Below are 23,039 nucleotides of genomic sequence, written 5' to 3' on the forward strand. Positions count from 1 at the left end.
TCGTGGGCCAGTGTCGGATCGATTGAATGACTAATTGATCGATTGATTCTCTTGAAGGCGGGACAATCCGTCATTTTCTCGTTTACGCTGGAGCCGACCCCAGCAGACTCCGGGCAAGAGGTGAGGTACACCCTGGACAAGTCGCCATGTCATCGCAGGGCCACACATAGACAAACACCCACCCATATCATCTACGGACAATTTATCGTGACCAATTCACCGAAGTTGCATGTTTTTGGTTGGTGGGAGGAAGCCGGAGAACCCGGAGAGAACCCACGCGGAACCGTGAATGTTGAAGAGGCGTATGTTTAGTTACCAACTGTGTGATCAAATGTGTGAGTGTTTAATGTGTAGATGTGTGTGGAAAAGGGGGCGCATGTTGCCATTTCCTTCAGGGGAACGGCAAATCAGAGGCGAGAGGTCAGTCTCTCGGGGGGCGGGGGGGATGGGGGGGGATTCAGAGTGGGGTGGTAAGAGTCAGATTCGGGGCAAATACTTCCCAATAAATTCCTTTACAGCTGCCATCTCCTGCAAGAGAGCAAAACAGAACATTTATACAAAATATAGTCAGTCTGAGGTTTCATAAGAGTTGGGAATTATGTCTGTTCAAATGATCACCAACACACAAACACACACACACACACACACACACAATGATACAGTACCTGAGGAGAGGAGCTGTGGCAGAGACTTGCGTAGGTTTTGAAGGTGTGCAGCTGAGGATTGACAATGGTTTTCAGTTTTTCTGCCGTCATGGTGCCGAGCTTCAGTGGGATCATTCGGTCCACTTCGCCGTGGCACTGCAAGATTGGGAGGTTCTTGTGGCCACTTGATGCCTGCCAGACAGACAAAAATGCAGAACTTGTTTCATTTGAAAAGCAAAGCAGCCCAAATTTCAATTTGCAAAGACAGCGGAACCAGAGAATTTCAGCCGTGACCGTACCGCTGGGAAGCTCTGGTGTAGCGGGAGCCAGCAGCTGAGGGCCAAAACACCCGCCAACTGATGCTGGCAGGTCAAGGCGGTGTACAAGGACAAAGCCCCACCCTGAGGAGGAATGGGGGGGGGGGGGGGAGGACAGAGGTATTTATTAAGTTTTATCACAAATATTAGGGAATATAAGCTCACATTCCTTCTTACCTGAGAAAAGCCCCCAAGCATTATACGGTGAGGCGGGATCCCATTCTTGGCCTCATGTTCGATTATAGCCTTGACTAGAGGAAAGCAAATAGAAAATATTAAAGATATGGGAGGAAATATGAAGCAGAGCATTTGTTTTCGAAATTACTACTATGTACATGTACAAGTATTGTCAATACTTATTTGTTATTTCTAGACTGTTATGTTGGGGGGTGGGTGTTCATTTGTTTTAGTTTGTTTAAAAGTAAAAAAGTAACTGTACGATTGCGCTTTTCATCTGATTTGCATTTTATAAACAAAAGTATAAAAAAAAAAAAAACACAACAGACGAGTGCGGTCGTAAAGTCAAACTGTCTCATGATGCCTCCAGCACACGGGCTCACTGTTCTCTGCTGCCTTCTTGATGCCAGGTTCATCCTCTGGGGTTTCAGGGTCCAGGCCGACGAGATCAAACCTGCAAACACGCAGGCCAATCACAGTTACTGTTGGTGCCAACACGGTTGTTCAGCACAATGTTGAGCTAGAAAGCCGATTCTTTGATCAGGCCCACTCACCACGCGGGCATCGTTGCATTCAGGTTGAGAGTGACGGGCATTTTAGGCCTACGGGATGAAAAAGTGAAGAAGCTAAATGAACATCTGTCAGCGGAGGAGCTCTGCAGGTTCCAGACGCTCAGCAAGACGAAATATATTGTTGGATTCATCTAAACCGGCATGGCAGTATTTATTTTACTTCACACAACACAAGAAAAGGATATTCATATTTCACTGTCCTGACGAGTGGGTGGGCGGATACTTTGTTCATCCCCCCCCCCCCCCCCCCCGATGCTCTTCATCCCCTCCCAGACCTCCCTCACATTGCTCCGCCTTTCTGCTGTAGGACTCCTTTGCTTCTCGCAGCCTGACCTTGCGTCCCCCCCCCTCTGCTCGCTTCATCTCCACCCCGTCTCCATCTCTAAACGCCCTCTTCTTTCTGTTCAGGACGTCCTTGATGTCCCTTGTGATCCAGGGTTTATTGTTGGGGAAGCAGCGCACGGTCTTAATAGGGAGGACGAGGACGGTTGTCCCTGCGGAAGTTCAGCGAGTCTGTGATGCAGTGGGTGACCCCCCCCCCCCCCCCCCTGCCCCATCAGGTCCTGGATGTGTGGCTCCTGCAGTTCACTCCAGTAGGAGTACTCAAAACACAAGGCACTCAATATGACAGAAAGATGGAAGGAAAAACTGACTTACGCGTGGGGGCAGATGAACTTGACGTGGGGCAGCTGGATCTCCATCAAACTGTCCACCCACCCAAATCTGAGAGCAACAGAAAGAACCCGTTGGTTTCTAATCACGACTAAGCAGTACAAGAAACCACAACGCATTACAGGTACTCTTAAAATAAAAATCATGAGGACTTGGACCCCGGTGAGACACGTGGGAGATAAACACCCACCACAGCGGGTGTTTTTGGAAATGCAACGACGCGTTTCCGTGTGTGATTACATTAATTACCCGACATCAAGAGCCGCCTCGAGAGCTTTTCCACTCATGCATCACGCCGGGAGTGGTACATAATGAAATTACACCGCACGGACGTGGGGATCAATGGTCACATTTCAACAGTTACTTCCTTCTATCTGTTAGTTACTTCCAATAGATCACCTTCTGATATTGAAAATAGAAATCTAAGTTCAACCATGGTTCTATGCAAAACAGAAATAACACACAACCTCGCAGACCGCGTTGTGACGTAATGCTCGAGCAGCGTTTATTAATGACATCATTTCAGTTAAAAAAAGAATATCTGAATAAAAAAAGTTAAAAATATCAATATACATAAGAAATGAGTAGATATAGGAAAGAATGGTTCATTCAAACTTCTACGCTGAGCACAAATTTCCAACATTACTCACCCAGAGTCTCCCAACCCATGAAGGAAAATCACCTGGACAAATGAAAAAAGAAATATATAGTATATAGACTGATGTATGTTACACCCAAAGACCTGGAATAGAAGACATTTACGATTCCGATAGTGATAAAGAGTCAAAACGTTAAAAGCTGAAGGGCAGAAACGATCTCACTTTACAAATGATTTGCATTCAACAAATAAAATCCTCTCTTTCGACATTAAGACTAATTATTACAGCTCAGATGCGTTGCCATGACACTCACCACCGCGGTCTCCTTCTCAATCCCGGGCACCGTCACGGCCTCGTCGAGCAGCGGCACAGACATGTTATTACCACACATACAACGCAAGAGGGGCTGGAGTCAGAGCAGAGGACAAGGACATTAGAGGTCAGCCGCGGACAGATCGCTCAGTCACGTGCACCAAACCCGAAAAACATGTTCATTATTACACCTTAGCCTGTTTGATCAGACCAGCGGCTAAAAACGTCCGTCAAAACCTAGAAATATTTACTCTTTATGACAACATCTTCCATCGTGAGCAGAAAATCCTACAATTTTGATCTAATGGCTTCATTTAGTCAATCAATCACCGCCATTGGACTTCACAGAGATTACTTGAAAATTGAGTATTTTATTAAGTCAGTCAAAAAGTAAAAGTTGCAAAACACGTTTAATTGGAAGAAATTAAATTTGAGCTAAAGAGGGTAGATGATTTTTACTTGAAACGGGATGCTTTTTTGGAGTACTTCAGCAAAAATAAACATACAAATGCATAAGTATAACTAATTGACGCCCCCCCCCCTTTTTCTCCCTCTATTATTATTGCCAGTTTTTATTATTTTAATTATCTATGTGTGTGTATAGATACGTGTACATTTGTATGTGTATGAGTATTTGTACATACTGTACTTCAATATTTTAAGTGTTGTTCGTAAGAAACTAATATATAGATTTTATAAAAAAAAAAGTAAAAGTTGCAGAACAAAGGAAAACATTTGACCTTACATAACCCGAAAGCAACTGAAACGTCCCGTCTACTCTTAGAACACTTCCTGACTAATGCAAAATAAAAGCAATTATTTGCGGACACATTATCAGCGTAGCATGTCTCAGGAGCGAGAGACTGGGGGAGGGGGGGGGGACGGGGACGTGAGGGCGCAGCGGCAGGAGAGAGGTGTCTCGTGTTGGATTATTAAGGCCTGTCCCCAAACGTCTTCATCGGAGAGGTCAGTGAGAAAAACCACACGAGTGGCAGAAGAAAGCCGAACTGCTGGATCAGCAATGCTTCGAAATGCTGCATTGATCGAGCCACTCATCAACAAACATCTCAAAACCGCTACAACAAAAAGAAGGGGTTCATCGTGAATCTGTCAGAACTACATCAACTACAAATCCAGGAGCTAACAGGCTAACTTCAAAGTGCGTGCGTTGAAACGTGCTTCATAGTGTTTTGCTGAACGGAAGCCCGGCAGACACGCATGATTTCCAACGCAAAGTGTTCCGACAGCAGCAATTACAACCAAGACGTCATTCTGGCAGCTTTGTTTTATTGTATCCGTGGCAACACGCACTAAACTTGCTGATCGCGCCAAGCCGCGGAACGCGTGCTAGCGCTGCTGGGGCCGACAACATTAAAGAAACGCGCCGCCCCTTCCGTCTTGTGAGTCGGCCAGACGTCAAACATCGATAACGGCCGTGAGATCAGATTGCAGATTAAGATTTTTACGGTAAAGCGGAGCAGTGAAAGCCTTCATCCCGTTCCTAATGTCCTCCAGCTATCTAACGGTGTGGAAACAGAACACGCTTGGGCGGGACAGGCGAGACGACATGCCGTATAATTGGTAGATATGTGACGAGGAGATGAGGAAACGTCCGAAAGACGAGTTAATGTGTAAACCTCGAGCGGGATTATACTTTATGGGGGTAAAGATTTCCACCGCTGTTATAGCTCAGCTGCTAAATGCAGCTTAGTTTGTCGTGGCCTTGAGTGTTTTCTGTCATTTGAAGGTCACGTTCGCAGCTTAAGCATAAGGAAGAGGATATTAAATGTAGGACTTTATAAATGGTGGACAAAGGAAATGCATCTTTGGATCAGACCAGAACTTTAATTCAACAATGTCTCATTTTAGCCGTCCATCATGGCTGTCCTCACCACTGTCTCTAACCGTCCATCATGGCTGTCCTCACCACTGTCTCTGAGCCGTCCATCATGGCTGTCCTCACCACTGTCTCTAACCGTCCATCATGGCTGTCCTCACCACTGTCTCTAAGCCGTCCATCATGGCTGTCCTCACCACTGTCTTTAAGCCGTCCATCATGGCTGTCCTCACCACTGTCTCTAAGCCGTCCATCATGGCTGTCCTCACCACTGTCTCTAAGCCGTCCATCATGGCTGTCCTCACCACTGTCTTTAAGCCGTCCATCATGGCTGTCCTCACCACTGTCTCTAACCGTCCATCATGGCTGTCCTCACCACTGTCTCTAAGCCGTCCATCATGTCCTCACCACTGTCTCTAAGCCGTCCATCATGTCCTCACCACTGTCTTGTAGACCTGTCCCTTCGTCCTATCACAGAGCACACCTGATACTTTCCTCCCCCCGTTCCAGCCTGCCTGCACACGATTCTTCACCTCCATTCCACATTCTCTCCATCACTCTGCACTGTTGATCCGAGGTACCTGAAGTACTCGACCTTCTTTACGTCTATTCCTTGTAACCTCACTGTTCCTTCTCATTTACACACATGCACTCTGTTTTACTACTGTTCACCTTCATCCCTCTCTTTTCTAGAGCAGACCTCCACTTCTCTAGATTCTCTAAATGTCATCTACAAACATCCTATTCTAAGGGGCTTCCTGTCTCACCTCTTCTGTGAGTCTATCCATCACCATGGCAAACAAAAGCGGCTCAGAGCTGATCCCTGGTGCATCCCACCTCTACACTAAACTCAACTGTTACTCCTACTGCACACTTCACGGCTGTCCTGCATGTCCTGAACTACTCTGACATACTTCTCTCCCACTCCAGACTTCCTCATGCGGTTCCAGAGTTCCTCTCTGGACACCCTGTCATAGACCTTCTCTAGAACTACAAAGACACGATGCAGCTCCTGCTGACCTTCCCTGAACTACTTACAAGCCAGCAGTGATAGCTCAAATAAAGGAAAACGTAATTCAGCACACATTTCTCATTACTGTAATTACGTTTTAGAGACGGACATCACAAAACACATGGCGCCTGATTTGCAGCCGACTTGAACCACATCACGAGAGAGACTCCATCCTCTGCGACGCTAAACCTATTCAGCACCAGAGGCTGCAGTGTGAGGCGAGCTGCTATCCAGACAGCTGTTGGCTCAAAGGCTTTGGGTCGCCGGAAGGAAACAATGACTGTTTGAAGCGTAGCTTCGGACCAATCACAATATTGCACATTTTCAGTTGTGACGTACAAAGCGCTCGAGTGTAATCTAGTCACATAACAAAGCTGGCTAGCCGGGGATAGCACCAATATAGCGCAGCGAGCTAACGCCGCACACATTCATTGTCTTCCGCCCCCATCTTTGTCCACAACGGCGGTTCAAATTCAAACATCAAACTCGGGACTTTTTAGAAGACAGAAATATGAAGCACAAAACAAGAACCTGTTCGGACTGGACAAAAAAGGCGGTGAAAATTAAACCCGCGGCCCGCCAGCGAGCAAGAACTACACACTCACCGCTGCTGTTCCAGTTCCGGTCTGGTGAAACGGGACTTCCGCTACTGGCCTCACGCGGCCAATGCGTGATGACGTCACACGTAGCAAGGACGCAACGTAATGAGTAAAACTCCAGTCATATTGTTGGCCTCGCTTTGTGGTCGATCATTTTAGGAATAAACTTTAAATTACATTTGTTAGTTAAAAAAAAAGACTTATGTGGTAGTACAAATAAGTATCTCACACATAAGCCTTTTTTTTAACGAACAAATATAATTTAATATGCTTCACATGTTTTAATTATTATTTACAAAAGTTCAAAAAAGATATTACTGTAAACTGTACCTTTTGTGGAGATCAAAGAGAAACACCTCTGCACTTGTTGTTATTTTGGCATAAACTGTCCAGATATATTGCAGACCTTACTTACCCCGATTTTTCACTGAAATGGGAAAATGTTCTTTTTGATTCAGCTAACCATGAAAAAAGCCTCACGTCCGAGCTTTATTTAATACATTTGATTATAACTTTAAACAACGTATTACAGTAATAAATCAAAATTCAAAAATAAAACCTGCTTTTCATTGATTTCTCCATCAATGTGAAACATTACAACGTTGAGATAAATAAGTAATTGTATTTTGAGTTCGTGCTTTTATTTTCTCTCCAGAGCACTAACGTTGCTTCGCTTCCGGTTACCAAGTCGTTAACAAAACAAAAGCACAAACCTACGAAACAGTTAACAAAACAAAAGCACGAACTCAAAATACAATTACTTATTTATCTAAACAATATTAACCTTACATAACTGTCGTTACAAACATTGCTAATCTAATAAAACCACCATCATGACACAATAACACCATTGTGGAAAAATGAAACGTAAGGATTATCTTAGGCCGTTAATGGCTGCAAACCCAGGCGTACCAGCTTTGACAAATTCCGACATGAATGCGACACATTGGTATTAAGGTTTTCCTGTAGTGGAGCTCAGCCTGTTCGTGCCTGCTCCTGCAAAAGTATAGAGGAAGTAGACCTGGAAGCCCCAGACGTGGTATAATCCTGAGACTCAACACGCCACCAGCTCGTCTCCGCCTCCTTCAGGTGAGGGCAGCTTAGCTGTAAAACTGCACAAGTCTGCTGCCAGGAATGAGTCTAATAACCCACAGGATAGACCCAGCAGGAGTTAGCAAATAAGGAGAGGTATAATAAAAGGCCATTACTGTTAAATGTTTGCCACATATCCAGACCATCACAGAATGTTTTATTTTGGGGCAGATTTAAAGCAATGCGTCGTTATTTCTGCAGATAAAAATTCTTGGGTGATGCCACCCATGATTTCAGGCCGTAAACATGGTAAAAAGAATAAAGTCAGACAGACATTTCCTTTACTTCCAACAATGAGTGTTTTATTCCAGAGCGGTTGTGACTTTATTGAAGTGGTGGATACTCTTACACACGAGCATGCAGGTTAAACTAATAACACAACTCTCATCCCTGCATCAAATGTGCCGTGTTTTTAATAGAAAGAATTTGCCCACGTTAAGATTTTACTCTTTGCCATAGAAAAATAGAGCGACATCTCGACACAGCTGAGGTTCTCGGTCCTCAAAATTCCACGTCCAGTCCTGGTTAAACTCAACCGACCCGTCGGTAGAGTTGGACTCATCCTCGACTCTTTGACACCCGCCGAGCAGATGCAACCGTATCCCTCCACCTTTCCGTCTTCTCTTCCTCCCGGCTCTTTAAAGCATTCAGGAAATAAAGTTGGTTTGAGGGATGATGCTCTCCACTTTATGATCGGCAGGATTTGCTGCTGCCTCGTAGTTACAAATGGTCACTTCATGTCTGTGAGCCTGCAGACACAGAGGGAGAACCACGTATACTTGAAGCAGGAACAACTAGTCGTACAGGAGGTTGGGTCATGACGTCCTCCCTGGAGGAGATGCCAAGTCTACTGTCAGAGTCCGCCTCAAATGCGAATGGAAATATTTGTCCAAGAGATGGCGAGAAATAAAAGTGAGGGGGTGGTTTTTATCTCATGTCTGGGGCAGTACTAATGCATATGCACATATATACACATGCATGCCATATAAATACATATCTATGTACACAGAAACACACACTTTTGTTAATAAGAAAGGCTGAACATAAATAGAGCGATATAGAACATATTAATATCATCTTGTACAAAATGGATTAATAATAATAATCTTCTGCAACATGAACTGTTCAGCCGGGCAGCAGCTGCTGACAAGCATTTTGGAGCGTCTGGAAGCAGGAATGTGAAAGCTTAATTTAACGAAGCATCGATGTTCCCACTCTCAGCTTACAAGCAGGCAAAATGGGCTCCATTTCAGTTTGGAGTTCATTAGCATTAGCATTTTATTTTAGTTTGATGTTTAGGCGACCTGCAGCAGTATTTCCTCCGCCGTTTGTTTGCCTAGGAAGATAGCTCAAAACGTTCTGGCCGGATCTTGATGAAATTTCCAGGAAATGTTGGGAATGTTACCAGGAACAGATCATTACATTTTGGTGATGATCTAGAAGAGATCCTGGATTATGGATCAGTTAACATCGGTAACATTGCAGTCAATGGAACTTCAAAATGTGTTCCTTAATATCTTGAGAAAGGGTTTAATACGGGACCTTTAAATGATGATCCAGATCACCATGTGGATGGTGTGAATCTAATTAGGAGGGGGAATGAGCTGCTTGGCGGAGGTCAGCGCTCTCTGGGTGCTTTTCTACTTTGATAATGTGATCGAAAGTTTCACTCATTATAAAGCAGTGAAAGAAGAACGAAAGCCTTCACATTGTGACAAAAGGGTATGAAATCTGGGGAAAGTGAAAGTGCTAACGACAGGTTCACACTGACCTCGGTGTATTCTCCCCTCAGACCTATGTAGTAGATCCTGGTGCTGTCTGATCCAAAGTTCTTTGAGATGTGGATGGAGAGGTGCTGGACATTGGAAAAACGAGTGATCCTGGAAGTGATGACACGACAGGGATCAAACTCATCTCACAGGGAAAGAAAAAGCTCATCCTCAGCATGCACGATTCCACTTTTGTTTTAAACGCTTCTTTGGCTCGATTGCAAATACTGGATTTCATTGCATCAGGTCAGCGATAGTCTGCATTTTCTCATTCCCACATGGCTTTTTCTTCACGTGGCCACTCCTTCAGACCGTCTGAAATATTAGTTATGAGTAAATCTAAACGTTTTGAAGTTTAAAAGACACAGAAATCCGGCTGTCCAGTGGCAATGAGCTCCACAAATTAGGAGCCTAAAATCAGAACGTGCTCTCACTGATATTTTTACATTACTCTTATTTAACAGAAAAGCCTTACAGCATCATAAACAAGCCGCAAAGCTTAAAATAAGACAACACAACACATCTCGTTACAAAATGTGTGACGCATCGATGTAGGAACCTGATGCAACCACCAGCTGTCTCTGCTCACTTTGTTGGATACTCCAGCTCGGCGTGAGGATCTCTGTTGAGTCTGAAGGCTTGTTCAGGTTCTCTGGCGGCGTCGTCAAAGGCCATCTGAGGGACGTTCTTGAAGCTGGGGAGAAATATATTAATGGGGATGATGATGATGATGATGATGAAGACCATGCACATTTCACATCGCTGCGTTTCCTCCCTTCCTAGTAAGACGACGCTCACAGTCGTATCTCTGCGGGGTGAGAGTCATTGTCCTCTCCAGAGATGATGATACCCTTCAGTTTCACACTGCCTGTAAAACTGAGAGACGAACACACATCAGGGGGGGGGGCAGAGTCAGAATGCTGCGATTAAATAGAATAAAAACGCTTTTGATGAAAATGAAAGTGGAACAACGAACAGCCAAACAGGACATCTGTCCATTCTAGTCAAAGTATTCATCCTGTAGCTTTACTTCTGTGTCGTACTCCCTGCACGTACTCTTTAACATACACACACGGGAAGCAAAATAAATACTCAGGTGAACCAAGATGGCGATGAGGTTACGGACTTACGGGATGTTGAACAGCAGCTCTTCATCCGTATCGCTCTCCACATACTAAAAGAAGCGAAGCGGAAACCATCACAGGAAATAGCAACTAAAAACCACGTTAACATTTAACTAACTAGAAATGTGTTGCATAAATCTAAATGTTTTCTACATTATCTCCCTCCTATCTGCTCATCAGCCAAACGCTTGGTCTCTGATCTTTACTAACTTTCTACCTTCCATTGTTGTCCATGCCAGTAATAGAATCTAAATAGATTTACTCCAGTGCAACGCTCGAGTACAATTCTGTGGTACTCCACCGTATTTTGGAGGCATATTGTACTTTCATTGTTTTTTAGTAGATCATTTGAAGGAATAAACAAACAGCATGATAACAGAGGGGTAATGGAGGTAACTGGAGGACAACAGGGGGGTAATGGAGGTAACTGGAGGACTACAGAGGGGTAATGGAGATAACTGGAGGACTAGGGCATAGGGTTACATCAGCCCAGTGAAATGAGATTACATGAATGGCACAATTTGTAATAAACAACTCAAAATGATGTAAAAACTCATTAAAGCTAGGAGTTTATCAAACATCTGATGAGCACAAGAAAACAGTAACTGGTCACAGAGATTCTAAAGCGGAATGTTACACTAGTATTGATTTCAGGATACTTTATTGATCACAGAGGGAAACTATCAGCAACAACAAAACAGAGCAATAAGAACTCGGTGCACGCGGTGACGCAACTATAACAGCAGCACTAGAACGATGACGCGTTGCGTCGTTTCACGCTTCCCGTGATCTCTCACGCACGGCCCGCAGCAGCTTCCGCTCCACGGGAGACGGGACCCGGTCCACGCGGCCTCTACCTTGTCCCGCTGGTTCCGCTGGTCCCACGGCTTAAACACCAGCTTTCCGTCCCCGTCTCTGCTCTCGTTGAGGCACTGCAGCTTGTCCACGTCGATCCGCCGGTACAGACCGTACTCGAGGCCCCTCTCTGCCGGTTCGTGCTCAGCCTCGCACGCGCAGCCGTGACCGTGACCGTGGCCGGACATCGATAAGTTCAAAAACTGCTTTCTGTTACAGGTCGGGCGGCTACAGACTGCTCTCTCAGAGTGCGGAGATAAAGCGTGACAGTTTTAAACAGTCTCAGTCTCTAGAGAGAGGGAGAGAGAGGGAGAGAGAGGGAGGGATAGAAAACACTTCCGGGTCAAGTATTTCAAAATACGGAGCGAACCTAGGATTTAAAGCTTTTAAACACAAAGAGTAAACAATATTTAGAGCTTTAATACTGTGTATATTTTTTTGCATCAAAACTCTTTAGGAGAGCAACATTTTAAATATTAAAGTATTACAAATCTCCAACAGCAAGTACATTTACTATTCCGTTATGTTATATTAAAAAATGACACCTCAAACCAAGGAGGGCAAGAATAAGGGCACGGCGACGGGCTCACAGTTCTTCCTGTACTACACCCCGGACGAGTCGTCAGCCCACCAAGAACCAAGGAAAAACAAAGCCATTCTCCCAACACCAAAACATTAAACACGTGATATGCTCTGTGATTGGCTCGCATGTCTACGTGACGTCACTTCCGTTATCTCATTGAAACAAGTTTGTTAGCTTCTTGGAGGCGAACTTCCACCAAGTAAGAACAAACGGACATTTTCTGAAAGCTCTCTTTTTTTTCCACTTTAAATATTAATCCGTATTTAAATAATAGTAACAAAAGGTCAATATACTCAATGCGAAATCTTTACAGAGAAAAATAAAAAGCTACAAAGCACCATTTTTCCTGGTGACAGGATGCTTCAATTGCTTAATAACCACCACCACACAATATTTAAGAGCAAAAAAAGTCAATTTTAATAAAAATGACCATATAACATGTTTTAAAATATAATAAAATTACAATTGTAAATCTGAAGCAGATATAAACAGGAACACACACTCAACAGAAAAACATTTATGAAGCCACAGGAGGGTTAATATAAGTATACAACATGTTTGTTTGTTCTTGTGTGTTCAAAAATATTTATTTCTTGGAGTCATAATTCATCAGCCAATGGCCATCATGCAAGCCATTAAAGGACAAATCATAAGCAAAAGATGACATTCCTAATGTAGTGTGTAATTTAAGTGAAAATGGCACAAACAAAAGAAACATCAAAGGAATACCTGAATCATTCTTAATTCCAGTTTAAAAAGAAATTCATATGCTTGAATATGTAATTATTAAAGTGAGATGAGATGACGAGTACCGCTCTCAAGCCTGTCTGATCACCATTAAGCTGCACCCAGCAGCCGGTTAGCCTATCGGTCAGCGAGCGCCTCTAAAGCCACTCGCTGACACGGTGGAATATCGTTTCAATTCATGCAAACATGTATCAATGCTATTCCTACCTTATACAGTACGCTATTTTATTTATCAACTTACTCGAGCTAAGCCCCGTTTTGAGCGAGCGGACTTCCTACTGTCGCACGTAACACCCATCATCTCAACAACACACAGAATCCCAAGTATCACAGTCTAAAATGAGTTCTATGTTTAAAAACAACATGGCATGTTCATTAAAATCTTCAGAAGTGCTGGGAGGTGGAATTTGTTACCAACGGAAAGAGCCAGGCTAATTATCGATGCGTTTCCAGTCCTAATGTTTACGATAAGCTAACTCAAGGCTGCTGGCTGCGCCTTCATGGCGTGTACAGATCATTCATTCATTTCTTCCTTCTATTCCTGCTACAAAACAAGAAAAAGCCAAGGGCTCCCTTGTGTGTGTTACATTAAAACATTAGCATTTTAACTTTCCTTTGACTGTCAGTTGAAATTTAAATATCTACAAATATGAAAACCCCCCATAACAAATGCCACCAATTAAATAAATAATAAAATAAACTTTTTTTTTCTCCATTAATAAGGAAAAGTAATTTTATATACGTTTCCTCGGTAAACATGACGGTGGTCTAACTGCATGAAGGGACGAAGGGATTTTCAATAGAATGTTCCTAAACTTAAATTAAAAACAGTTCATATAATACATTCAGTCCTTTTCACACTATCGGCGGGAGAATCTGTTCTTGAACGCTTTGATAGTTTTGGCCATCATCGGGGCAATTTCTGCAGGAAGAAGAAAAAAGAATGAAAGGAAGAACTCACTATAATTCTGGATCTTAATGATCCTGAAATGTATTTTAGCACTGTTAACACACACTTACTTTTGACCTGTGGCTTTTCCCGAGCAACATGCCCTCCTGCTGCTCCTGCTGCTGCTGCTGCTGAGAATGAGCGGGATGAGCTTGGAGAGTAGTCATTCTGGGAGGGAAACTGGCTTGATTCACCAGAACACATCACGGTATCTGGCCTCGTCCTGAAAAACACGGGAAGAGACGAAAGGTCCACAATCGTACCAAATCTAAAATAAAAAGTGAAACAAATTCTTGATCTAAAACACAAAATATAGAAAAGAAATGAGGGATCTTTGTTTAGGTGTGCAACTCAAGATTTAAAAAAGACGACCAGTGGTATGTGCTCCTAGAAGCAGAGGGAAGGCAGGCATCTCCTGCTTCCTCAGATGGACACGACCGGTCAAAAGTTTGTGGTCACTTAGAAATGTCCTTATTTTTGAAAGAAACGCACTGGTAATTTATCAATGATAACTTTAAACTAATCAGAAATACTAATGAGCTAAATGACTATTCTCGCTGCAGATGTCTGGCTCTTGGTGCAACATCTACGTCGGCGTATCGAGGCCCGTTCCCAGCAACCATCGCTCCAGTGTTCCGAGGGTACGACGCGTTTGCTCGTTGCGTCAGAAGGCTGATGGATGAGGACAAAACGCCGTTTAGCCGGTTAGAGAAGCTATTGAACCGACTTTAACGGTAGAGTTGTCGTCATTTTCAATGAAAATACTTCAAGAGATTTGTTATGTTTCGTTTGCGTCTTCATCTCCTCTCCACTTCTTATCTGATACATTTTACAAATGAAACAGCGCCACTCTGTGGGGAAGATGTGTATGGCAACTGCATGCCATGCCATGATCACGGAGAAATGAGGTGCCGAATCAATTCGTTTGTGTTTTACTAAGGGAAGCCAAGCTGTTGTAGGATAATGCATGCTGATACCTGAAAGCTTCCCATTCCTACTGATTTAGTTTATTTATTTATTTATTAATCTTGTTGCTGGCTTTGCATTACATGTAAATCCTCTCCCATATTTCATCCGTTTACACCGTCTATGTATTTCTTGGACTGTGACGGGTCAGGCAGGTTCAGCAGGTGTGTACTGACTTGATGGGAGCTGCAGCGGCCGTGGAAGCAGCCGTAGACGAACCGCCTGTGGTGCCAAACTTCTCCTGCCGGCGGCGGACGTCACGCGGCGGTTTAGCGACAGAGTTCACAAATGCCATCTTGACCTGCCGTCCTGCCAGGACAGAGCAGCGCGAATTTTAAGTAATCTGTGCTCATTTAAAAGATTACAAAATATATATACACACACGTCCATTTTGCCCATATCAGGTACTGATTAAGATTTTTCTTTTTAAAGCCATCAAACCTGTGAGGAACAGGAAGGAGTTCTGTGATAATGATCCAGATCCAAAACCTCAGGCAGCACAAGTTCCTACCTTTTGGCTTGTTGGCATGTGCCGAGGAGATGTTCTGCGTGAGCAGCCGGAGTCGCTCCTCGCGCTCATCGTGCAGCCGCAGATACATCTCCCTCCAGGACTCGTACTCCTGAGGAGACTCTCGCCTGAAGTCGCGCTGACAGTGACGCATCCACAGCTCGGCAGAATCCTCCATGAAGCACTGAAAGAAGGAGAACCACCGAGGAGGGATGTCACTGCTCCATATTCCCATATTCTACCCTTTTTCCACAAGTTAACGCAGTTCCCAAACACTTATAGGAAGCCCATCTATGGACAAGTGCTGCAAATTAGCTTTAGCTATAAGCTCTAGAATGCAAACATCGGATACCTACGTTACATGTGTCTATGTTTTGTATTTGTCCATATTCAAATAAACCAGAAATAAATAATATCTGACAGTCTTTGGTCAAAATAGCAAACAGATGCTGCAGGACAGCGTCCCTCTTTCCTGTCTCAAACAGATGCTGCAGGACAGCGTCCCTCATTTGTGTCTCAAACAGATGCTGCAGGACAGCGTCCCTCTTTTCTGTCTCAAACAGATGCTGCAGGACAGCGTCCCTCATTTCTGTCTCAAACAGATGCTGCAGGACAGCGTCCCTCATTTCTGTCTCAAACAGATGCTGCAGGACAGCGTCCCTCATTTCTGTCTCAAACAGATGCTGCAGGACAGCGTCCCTCATTTCTGTCTCAAACAGATGCTGCAGGACAGAAAATCGACGTTCTCCACTTCACCCTGTCCTTTGCATCGTCCTCCCCAACACCAGCCACTCTCGTGTCCTCCCTCACTACGTCCACGTCTCTTCCCCTCTTCTCCTCTAGCCCTGTCCCTGTTTCCTGGCAGACATCCATCAACGGCATAAAAATCTCGTTCAGCTCGTGGTGGTTTGCTCGTTTGAAGCCTGCATACCAGAAGCGCCACGGCCGAGCGTTTTAGACACGAAGGAGGTCGCAGATCAGGGTCAGGGTTTGTGCTGCTCATTCAGCCGCGCTGGTTTGGAGATGCACTCCACCCTCTTGTCTTAGAAACGGACGCGTTTGTGTGTGCGTGTGTGTGTGTGCGTGCGCGTGTGTGTGTGTGTGTTACCTGGTTGCTTTGCTCGATGCGGTAGAGCTGCTCTGGTGTGCATCGCTCAAGCACTGGCTCCAGGATCACAAACGGGACTCCGCCGACCTCGGCGATGGCTGAAAAAGCACAAGAATGTTTTAGCCCCCTTGAGACTACCAATCGAGCCGGGGGGGGGGGGGGGGGGCAACAATGGGAGAGAGCATGGCTTTCAGGTGTTAGCCAGGCTTTTTCTACACTTGTATGAAACTCATGAGTTGCATTTAATCTAGAATTAAAGTCATTCCACTATGAACTCACATTTCATGGGATGTAAATGGATTTACTCGAGCGTGATTTACTGGGATACTCAGAGACCGCAATAACTTTATTGTTCCTGGTCTGTCCGCACAGAAACGAGTAGAAAGCAGCTCCACTCACAGTCGATGTTGTTCTGCAGCACACGGATGCACTGCTCGTATAAGGTCATCTTCCTCGGCAGGTAACAAGCCTTAGATCCCGAGTAGACCGTCATCTTAGAGTTGAACCTCTTCCCCGTGAACCCGGCGTCCTCCTCGTCGTTGTTGACAGGAACTGAAAGTCAAGAGCGGGGAGGTGCTGAAAATTAAACCCTAGATTCCAAAAATGCAGCTCATCATCCTCCGACTGAGTACAGGATATCACTACACGGGCGAGTTTTGGGACGAGCACACTCTTGGTAAATCATCACATTTTGTTTGGTTTTTTTTTTATTGTCTGAGAAAGATGGAATGGAATCTGCTCCACAAGTAGGGAACACTCTCCACCTGCAGACCCCTCAAGACCCAAGTCACTCTCTGAGCTGGAAGCTATGCTAACCTGGCTACATCACCATGGTAACATCTGGCGCACACCGGACACTGGCCCAGAGGTTACGTTCTTCAGACTAAAGTCAGCACTGCCTTTGACTCGCCCTTTCCTTTGTGATATTCTCGATGAGCAATCTACAAATCGGTTCTCAGCGGAGGGAAGAGGTTTTAGATGCCGTGTTGCTGACGTCACCAAATTCAATTGTGTAATTACAGCAACACAAACTGTATGCAAAGTATTTTCATATATCCTTCATTATGGGGGCGGCGTCAGGCCTCAATGGAGTTCCTGAAAAGAGTTGCTGTACGAACGAAGCCTGAGAGCTCGACGATGACCGGCGGTCGCGTTGCAATAAACAGGAGGCAGAACTATAGCGTGTAATAAATATGAAATATATATATATATATATACACAGACAGTCATGTTCCGAAGACCCCATCGCTAAAGGATTTTGTCGTTATACAAAACCCCCTTTCACGACAACTTGGACATATATACATATGTATGTATATATATATATATATACACATACATACACATATATACATACATATATATACACATATATATATATATATATACACATACATACACATATATACATACATATATATACACATATATATATATACACATACATACACATATATACATACATATATATACACATATATATATATATATATACACATACATATATATATATGCCGGTACTTTGTATACACAGTATACGTACTCACTCGACTCCACACCCAGTGCGTTCCGCTGGTCGTAACAGCGATTCCTCGTCCCTAAACACACTTTTACATTTCCTAAAGGCCCGAGTGGTCGTTCATTAAGCGAGTACGTCGTTAAGTGAGGACCGTCTGTAGACGAGGACGCACCTTTCCGTCTCTGAGGAGACAGCGGCGTGATGTCGATGGAGGGCAAAGGTCTGTAATTTGGTTGAATGGCTGGAAGAGGAATCTCAGGAAGACCCCTAACGGCCTCCTCCACCACCTGAGGAAAAAACAGAGTGTTTGCACAAAATGCTCGCCCCATCCGTCCGTCCGTCCGTCCGCCGACTAGACAACCTCGAACGCCTCGCCAACAGCCGCTTTATCCGCCTTGCGGGTCACGGTGTTGCTGGAGCCTGTCCCAGCCGACTACGGGCTGATTAAAATGTCTAATTCTCTCGACTTTCTTACCCTCCTGCGTTTTTCTGTTCTCGCTGGAGCTGGACTGCTTCCTGAAAATGGCCGCTTGGAGCTTTGGGGGCCGTTAGCTTTGCTCACTTTGGAGGAAGAGGAGCAAGTGGAAGTTGGCACAGGAGGAGGGCTGTGCGCATGATGGGAGGAAAACGTGATGGACGACGTCTGAGCCGGTCCACCGTGGGACAAGGACGTCGACGGCTTCTTCTTCTTCTTGGCGGAGACCGGGGCGTCATACGTGAGAAAAGACTCAAAGGACATGGTAGGAGTCTCAAAGTCGTCCTCCCCCTTGGATGGAGTGTCTTTCTGCACCAACAGTTGCCCTGGAAGCAGACACAAATGGAGGGCATTATGGGATGGGAATTGTATATGTTCACATGACATTTTCCTGTCTTCCGAATGACTTAAAGCACCGGAGATGTCAGACGGTCAAACCTTCAAACTACGGCGACAATTACTGACATCATAAACTCAAAGGTATATGCAGCAAACACACTCACCGTCTCCCCCCTTCTTCTTGCCCTCCCTCTTGCTCTCGTGCGTGGTGGACTTCCTGCTGCGCTTTGCAGACTTTTGCACTGGACTCCGGTGCCGTTTCCTCCCTTCGCCACCTCCTCCCAGACTGTTAGCCGTCTGCGCGTGGCGCTGCCGCTGCTCCTCGTCCCTGTCCCGGGTTCTCTCACTATGATGGTGGTTTTTGGAGGGGTCTTTCTTTGATTTAGTGTGACGGACCTCTTTGCGAGGAGGAGGGGGGCTAGGCTCAGGCTCAGGCTCAGGCTCAGGCTCCGGTTCTGGTTCAGGGCTCTGGTACTGATAATCTCTATGACGTGGAGGACTGTATTGTTTATGTTGAGGAGGTGAAGGTGAATAATTTGTGTGATAGCTTCTCTCTTCCTCCTCCTCCATGTAAGAGGGGTCTTCCTCGGGGGAGGGTCTCCTAATGTGTCTGTGGACGTCCCTCTCTGGGCCCCGAGAGTGCGAGTGGGACTGTGAAGCCTGTCTCACATGGCTGTTGGTGGGTCGAAGGGAAAATCACAGCAAGACCAGTTAGTGATGACTGAAAACAGCACTGCAACACGCTAAAGAAATCAACATTAATAGTGCGTAATTAGAATAGTAATACATATATATATAGTATTTGACATTATGTTACATCAATAAATACGAATATCTTGTCGTTAAAATATAACAGCACATTCGATCGGCTCTCAGCCCGAGGCTTGAAAGGTGGCCTGAGATTTGAGATAAACTGGTTTTTTCTTCCTCTCACTCCTCTCCTCCTGCTGCAGGACTAGGATCAATACTGAAGAACACACCTGTCCGCAGATTGAGGAACCAGCTTCTTCCATTTGGCTACGAGGTTCTTTGCCACCTCTCCAGCCGCTTCGTGTTTCCGGAAAGAATTCACAGTCTTCCCAATTCCAGTTTCCTACAGGAGAACGTTACCGCTAAGTAAAAACTGCTTCTCATACCAACAACCTGCCATGCAGCTCCTGAACTTTTAATTTAATCGACAGATGATAAATCCTTACCACCAGTATGTCAACAGTCATGGGAAGATCACCCAGTCTTTTCAACGTTTTTAGTAACTGTAAAAAAACAAAAAGGAGAGTTATAATTCATTTATCAAGCCCAGTTGAATCCTAATTATGTCTCCTAAACGGACCGCTGCAGGATCCTAGCCCCGCTCTCTCCAAACAAAGAGCAGTTGTGATGAAGTTCTTGATGATGATGAATATATTTATTAGATAGAATGTTAGAGTACAAGTACAGTCACACAGTAGCATGTATTACAGTACAAGTACAGTCACACAGTAGCATGTATTACAGTACAAGTACAGTCACACAGTAGCATGTATTACAGTACAAATACAGTCACACAGTAGCATGTATTACAGTACAACTCCAGTCAAACATTCTGTCTAAGAGGAGCATTTCTAAAAAGCCCTTGCGGTCTTGTTTCCGTTGAAAGTCCTTAGTACATAAATCATCGACATTTAAAAGTACAATTTTCGCAATACAAATAAACCTAAAACCAATATTAAATTACTCAATTTATGCAAAATAACATTAGAAAAATAAAATGATTTTACACCACCGATGCAAACTGACAATAAATTACATAAATTACAAAGACACTTAATATGTGCAGTTTCACCGGCTCAGTTCTACGCCTTCCTTGAACCATTTCTGATAGATATTGACCACTAGAGAGCAGGAACGCCCCCACACCAGAGACAGTTCTGGAGATGTGCTGACCCAGTCATCCAGCCAGCACGCGGGTCACCCCGGTTCTCTTCACACACAAGCACCAGTTCACACTGAACCCATATTAAAGGTGTGAAAGAGGCTCGAGATGAGGTTGAGATTGAGCTGGAGTCGGTCGTGGAGAGAATAGCTGCTATCCTGCTACTTTCTGCTACGCATTCATTTATCTTTCTCTCCATCTGAGTCACTTTATGAGTGAAGGAATTTACGCACATCGGATCAGCCTGTGACTTACAGTTTTTGCTTTACAGTCATCAATCAATCACAATCATAACACCGAGATGATTGCATTCTTGGAAACATTCTTGCATGTGATCAAATCATTTTGTAGGAAAACTAAGCAGAATGTTGTTTTCAGATTGCGACCGTTGCCTTCCGTTTCTGATCTTCCTTGTTTTTAAACTTCACACATCTAACGCATTGCCACAGGACGATTTCCCTCTCTGTCACCATTCTTCTATTATCAATAGCAAATCCTATGATCGTATTTTACACATTTATTTTTTCAAATTTTATTTTTATGTCGTTGTATAACGGATACATCGTAACCGAGACCGAGCACAATGAGAGGTGACTCTTGGGCTTCAGAATCAAAAGCTCTAAGCAGTTCTTCTGCAATTGTCGTTTCTGTTCGATAATATTTTAAAAACATGATCGAACGTGAGCAAATATCGGAGGGACAGCCTGACAGCGGGCCACAAACGCAACCTTTAAAAATGGATGCGACTTTCGTGGGAACCGTTGTGACTGTTGTTTTGGCTTTGACACCACAAGCTACAACAAGCCGAATCTCCGCAGAGCGCTCGCACGGATCCGCAAAGCGATCTAATATTCAGCTAATCGGTCGTTACCTTTCGAGGCTCCGGGTTGTCGTGAAGACGAGCCTGAAGTCTATCCACTGTTTCCAGCAGCTCCTCCGCCATGTTTACTGCTGGCATCCTGTCAACCGTAAAGCTAGTGCGACCTGACCGAGCAGGGGAACGGGGAGAAAGAGGTTCCGTCGGCGGACTCACCTCAGCGGCGAGGCAGAGCGGTGCTGCGGTTATCGACTATTAAAAGACAATTAAAAACGTAATATCGCGTATTTAGAATAAAATCGCCGAAAGAGTTGCGTTAAACACAGCGCTCAGAGTCGTGCGGACGAAGTTGAAGTTGGTGAACAACGAACGGAACTACGTCACTGGTGACGTGACGGCGCACGCAGCGTGCGTCAGTCGCGTCACGTGAGCGAAAACGCTGATTGAGCGTTTATATCCGATTATAGACAAACACAATTATTGAATCATTTGATTTTTAGTATGATTGGTCAGTTGTTTAATGATTTATTTATTACGGTTCAAGCCCGACAGATGGCCTCCACTGTTTACAATAATATATATTGAATCCAAACATTTTTTTTAAATCTTTAACTTGAACGATTCTTTCAATAATTTCTGGCAGGTGATAATAGTAGTTTCCAACATAGCTCCAAAGTATATTAAAAACATCTTTCTTTCCACTGCGATTTTTTTTGTACATCAATATAAATTTTTCCCCTTCAAAAATGGACTTGGTTTTTTTGTTATCACCTTCGTGACTGTTACTGCCTCTTTGGGTCGTATTTATATTTGTGATCATTAAATGACTGATCTGCATTCCTGTTGTCTCTGGCCATTGTTTGCATTTGGGTCCTCACTTTGGTATTACTGAAACCGGACACTGCGGTCTCTTTATCACATGTATAACCTGTTTCAGAGCAGGTTACGGATGCGTCACAACGAACTGTGGTCATCTCATTCTGAAAGCTACCCTTCTAAACTCGAATGGAAATAGTGTTGCAGTGGGACCAGAATCTACCCCAGCTGACACTAGATGAGAGGTGTGATGCACTCGGGAAGGGTCTGCTGTGCCCCCCCCCCCCCCCCCCCCCCCCCCCGCGCCTACTTACACCTATATTGCATATGTGTTTGGACTGTGAGAGGAAGCTGGAGCACCCAGAGAGAACTATCCCAGATAACAATGAAGGATTCTCGACTATTACAACGGAATTTTATTTTGTAATCAGTTATTAAGTTATAATAGCATATCAACTCCTGAAAATGTGTAAAGTACAAGTTGGGTAGGGGGGAAAAAAATTGGAAATACACAAGTAAAGAACAAGTTCCTCAAAATTCTTCTCAAATAAAGTACTTAGTAAATATACTTAATTTCCATGACTGATTACTGATACTTTTCTCCAAAACATGTTTTGTCCCGAATGCAAATGTGTGCATATAAATAAATAGTTTCAATAGTATGTCAATATTTATATTCAAGTTTACTTTGTGACAGAGAATAGCTGAAGGACAACTCA

At 44.3% G+C, this 23,039-nt stretch overlaps 3 protein-coding genes across 3 annotated transcripts; all 3 read right to left on the minus strand.

Moving 5' to 3' along the window:
• Positions 1-477: 477 nt before the first annotated feature.
• Positions 478-3,372, minus strand: lypla2 (lysophospholipase 2). The gene is made up of 9 exons (XM_068747209.1): positions 3,295-3,372; positions 3,033-3,064; positions 2,368-2,433; positions 1,693-1,740; positions 1,522-1,592; positions 1,139-1,212; positions 944-1,045; positions 666-836; positions 478-528 (listed from the first exon to the last, which is right to left on the minus strand). The coding sequence occupies exons 1-9, from the start codon at positions 3,370-3,372 to the stop codon at positions 478-480; spliced, it is 693 nt and encodes a 230-aa protein (XP_068603310.1).
• Positions 3,373-7,980: 4,608 nt separating this feature from the next.
• On the minus strand, positions 7,981-12,190 carry pithd1 (PITH (C-terminal proteasome-interacting domain of thioredoxin-like) domain containing 1). Its single transcript, XM_068747311.1, has 7 exons — positions 12,172-12,190; positions 11,584-11,870; positions 10,733-10,776; positions 10,401-10,478; positions 10,192-10,296; positions 9,605-9,713; positions 7,981-8,582 (listed from the first exon to the last, which is right to left on the minus strand). The coding sequence occupies exons 2-7, from the start codon at positions 11,767-11,769 to the stop codon at positions 8,481-8,483; spliced, it is 624 nt and encodes a 207-aa protein (XP_068603412.1). The 5' UTR covers positions 11,770-11,870; positions 12,172-12,190; the 3' UTR covers positions 7,981-8,480.
• Positions 12,191-12,597: 407 nt separating this feature from the next.
• Positions 12,598-21,630, minus strand: eloa (elongin A). Its single transcript, XM_068747342.1, has 12 exons — positions 21,559-21,630; positions 19,972-20,028; positions 19,755-19,868; positions 18,940-19,456; positions 18,437-18,762; positions 18,134-18,248; positions 16,842-16,994; positions 16,443-16,540; positions 15,338-15,518; positions 15,003-15,135; positions 13,932-14,083; positions 12,598-13,833 (listed from the first exon to the last, which is right to left on the minus strand). The coding sequence occupies exons 1-12, from the start codon at positions 21,628-21,630 to the stop codon at positions 13,772-13,774; spliced, it is 1,980 nt and encodes a 659-aa protein (XP_068603443.1). The 3' UTR covers positions 12,598-13,771.
• Between the last annotated feature and the right edge of the window lie 1,409 nt (positions 21,631-23,039).

Source organism: Brachionichthys hirsutus, chromosome 13, assembly GCF_040956055.1.
Source record: "Brachionichthys hirsutus isolate HB-005 chromosome 13, CSIRO-AGI_Bhir_v1, whole genome shotgun sequence".
NCBI classification, from domain to species: Eukaryota; Metazoa; Chordata; class Actinopteri; order Lophiiformes; family Brachionichthyidae; genus Brachionichthys; species Brachionichthys hirsutus.

Excerpts from the sequence above, each read along its gene's own strand:
- eloa (XM_068747342.1), bottom strand. The coding sequence starts at position 21,630 with ATGGCGGAGGAGCTGCTGGAAACAGTGGATAGACTTCAGGCTCGTCTT. Across the intron at positions 15,136-15,337 it reads ACATGCCAACAAGCCAAAAG|GACGGCAGGTCAAGATGGCA; the intron begins GTAGGAACTTGT and ends CTGTCCTGGCAG. Across the intron at positions 13,834-13,931 it reads GGAAAAGCCACAGGTCAAAA|AAATTGCCCCGATGATGGCC; the intron begins GTAAGTGTGTGT and ends TTCTTCCTGCAG.
- lypla2 (XM_068747209.1), bottom strand. The coding sequence starts at position 3,372 with ATGTGTGGTAATAACATGTCTGTGCCGCTGCTCGACGAGGCCGTGACG. Across the intron at positions 3,065-3,294 it reads TTGAGAAGGAGACCGCGGTG|GTGATTTTCCTTCATGGGTT; the intron begins GTGAGTGTCATG and ends TCATTTGTCCAG. Across the intron at positions 837-943 it reads TACACCAGAGCTTCCCAGCG|GCATCAAGTGGCCACAAGAA; the intron begins GTACGGTCACGG and ends TCTGTCTGGCAG.
- pithd1 (XM_068747311.1), bottom strand. The coding sequence starts at position 11,769 with ATGTCCGGCCACGGTCACGGTCACGGCTGCGCGTGCGAGGCTGAGCAC. Across the intron at positions 9,714-10,191 it reads GAGCTGGAGTATCCAACAAA|GATCACTCGTTTTTCCAATG; the intron begins GTGAGCAGAGAC and ends CATCACTTCCAG. Across the intron at positions 8,583-9,604 it reads TGAGGGGAGAATACACCGAG|GCTCACAGACATGAAGTGAC; the intron begins GTCAGTGTGAAC and ends CTGTGTCTGCAG.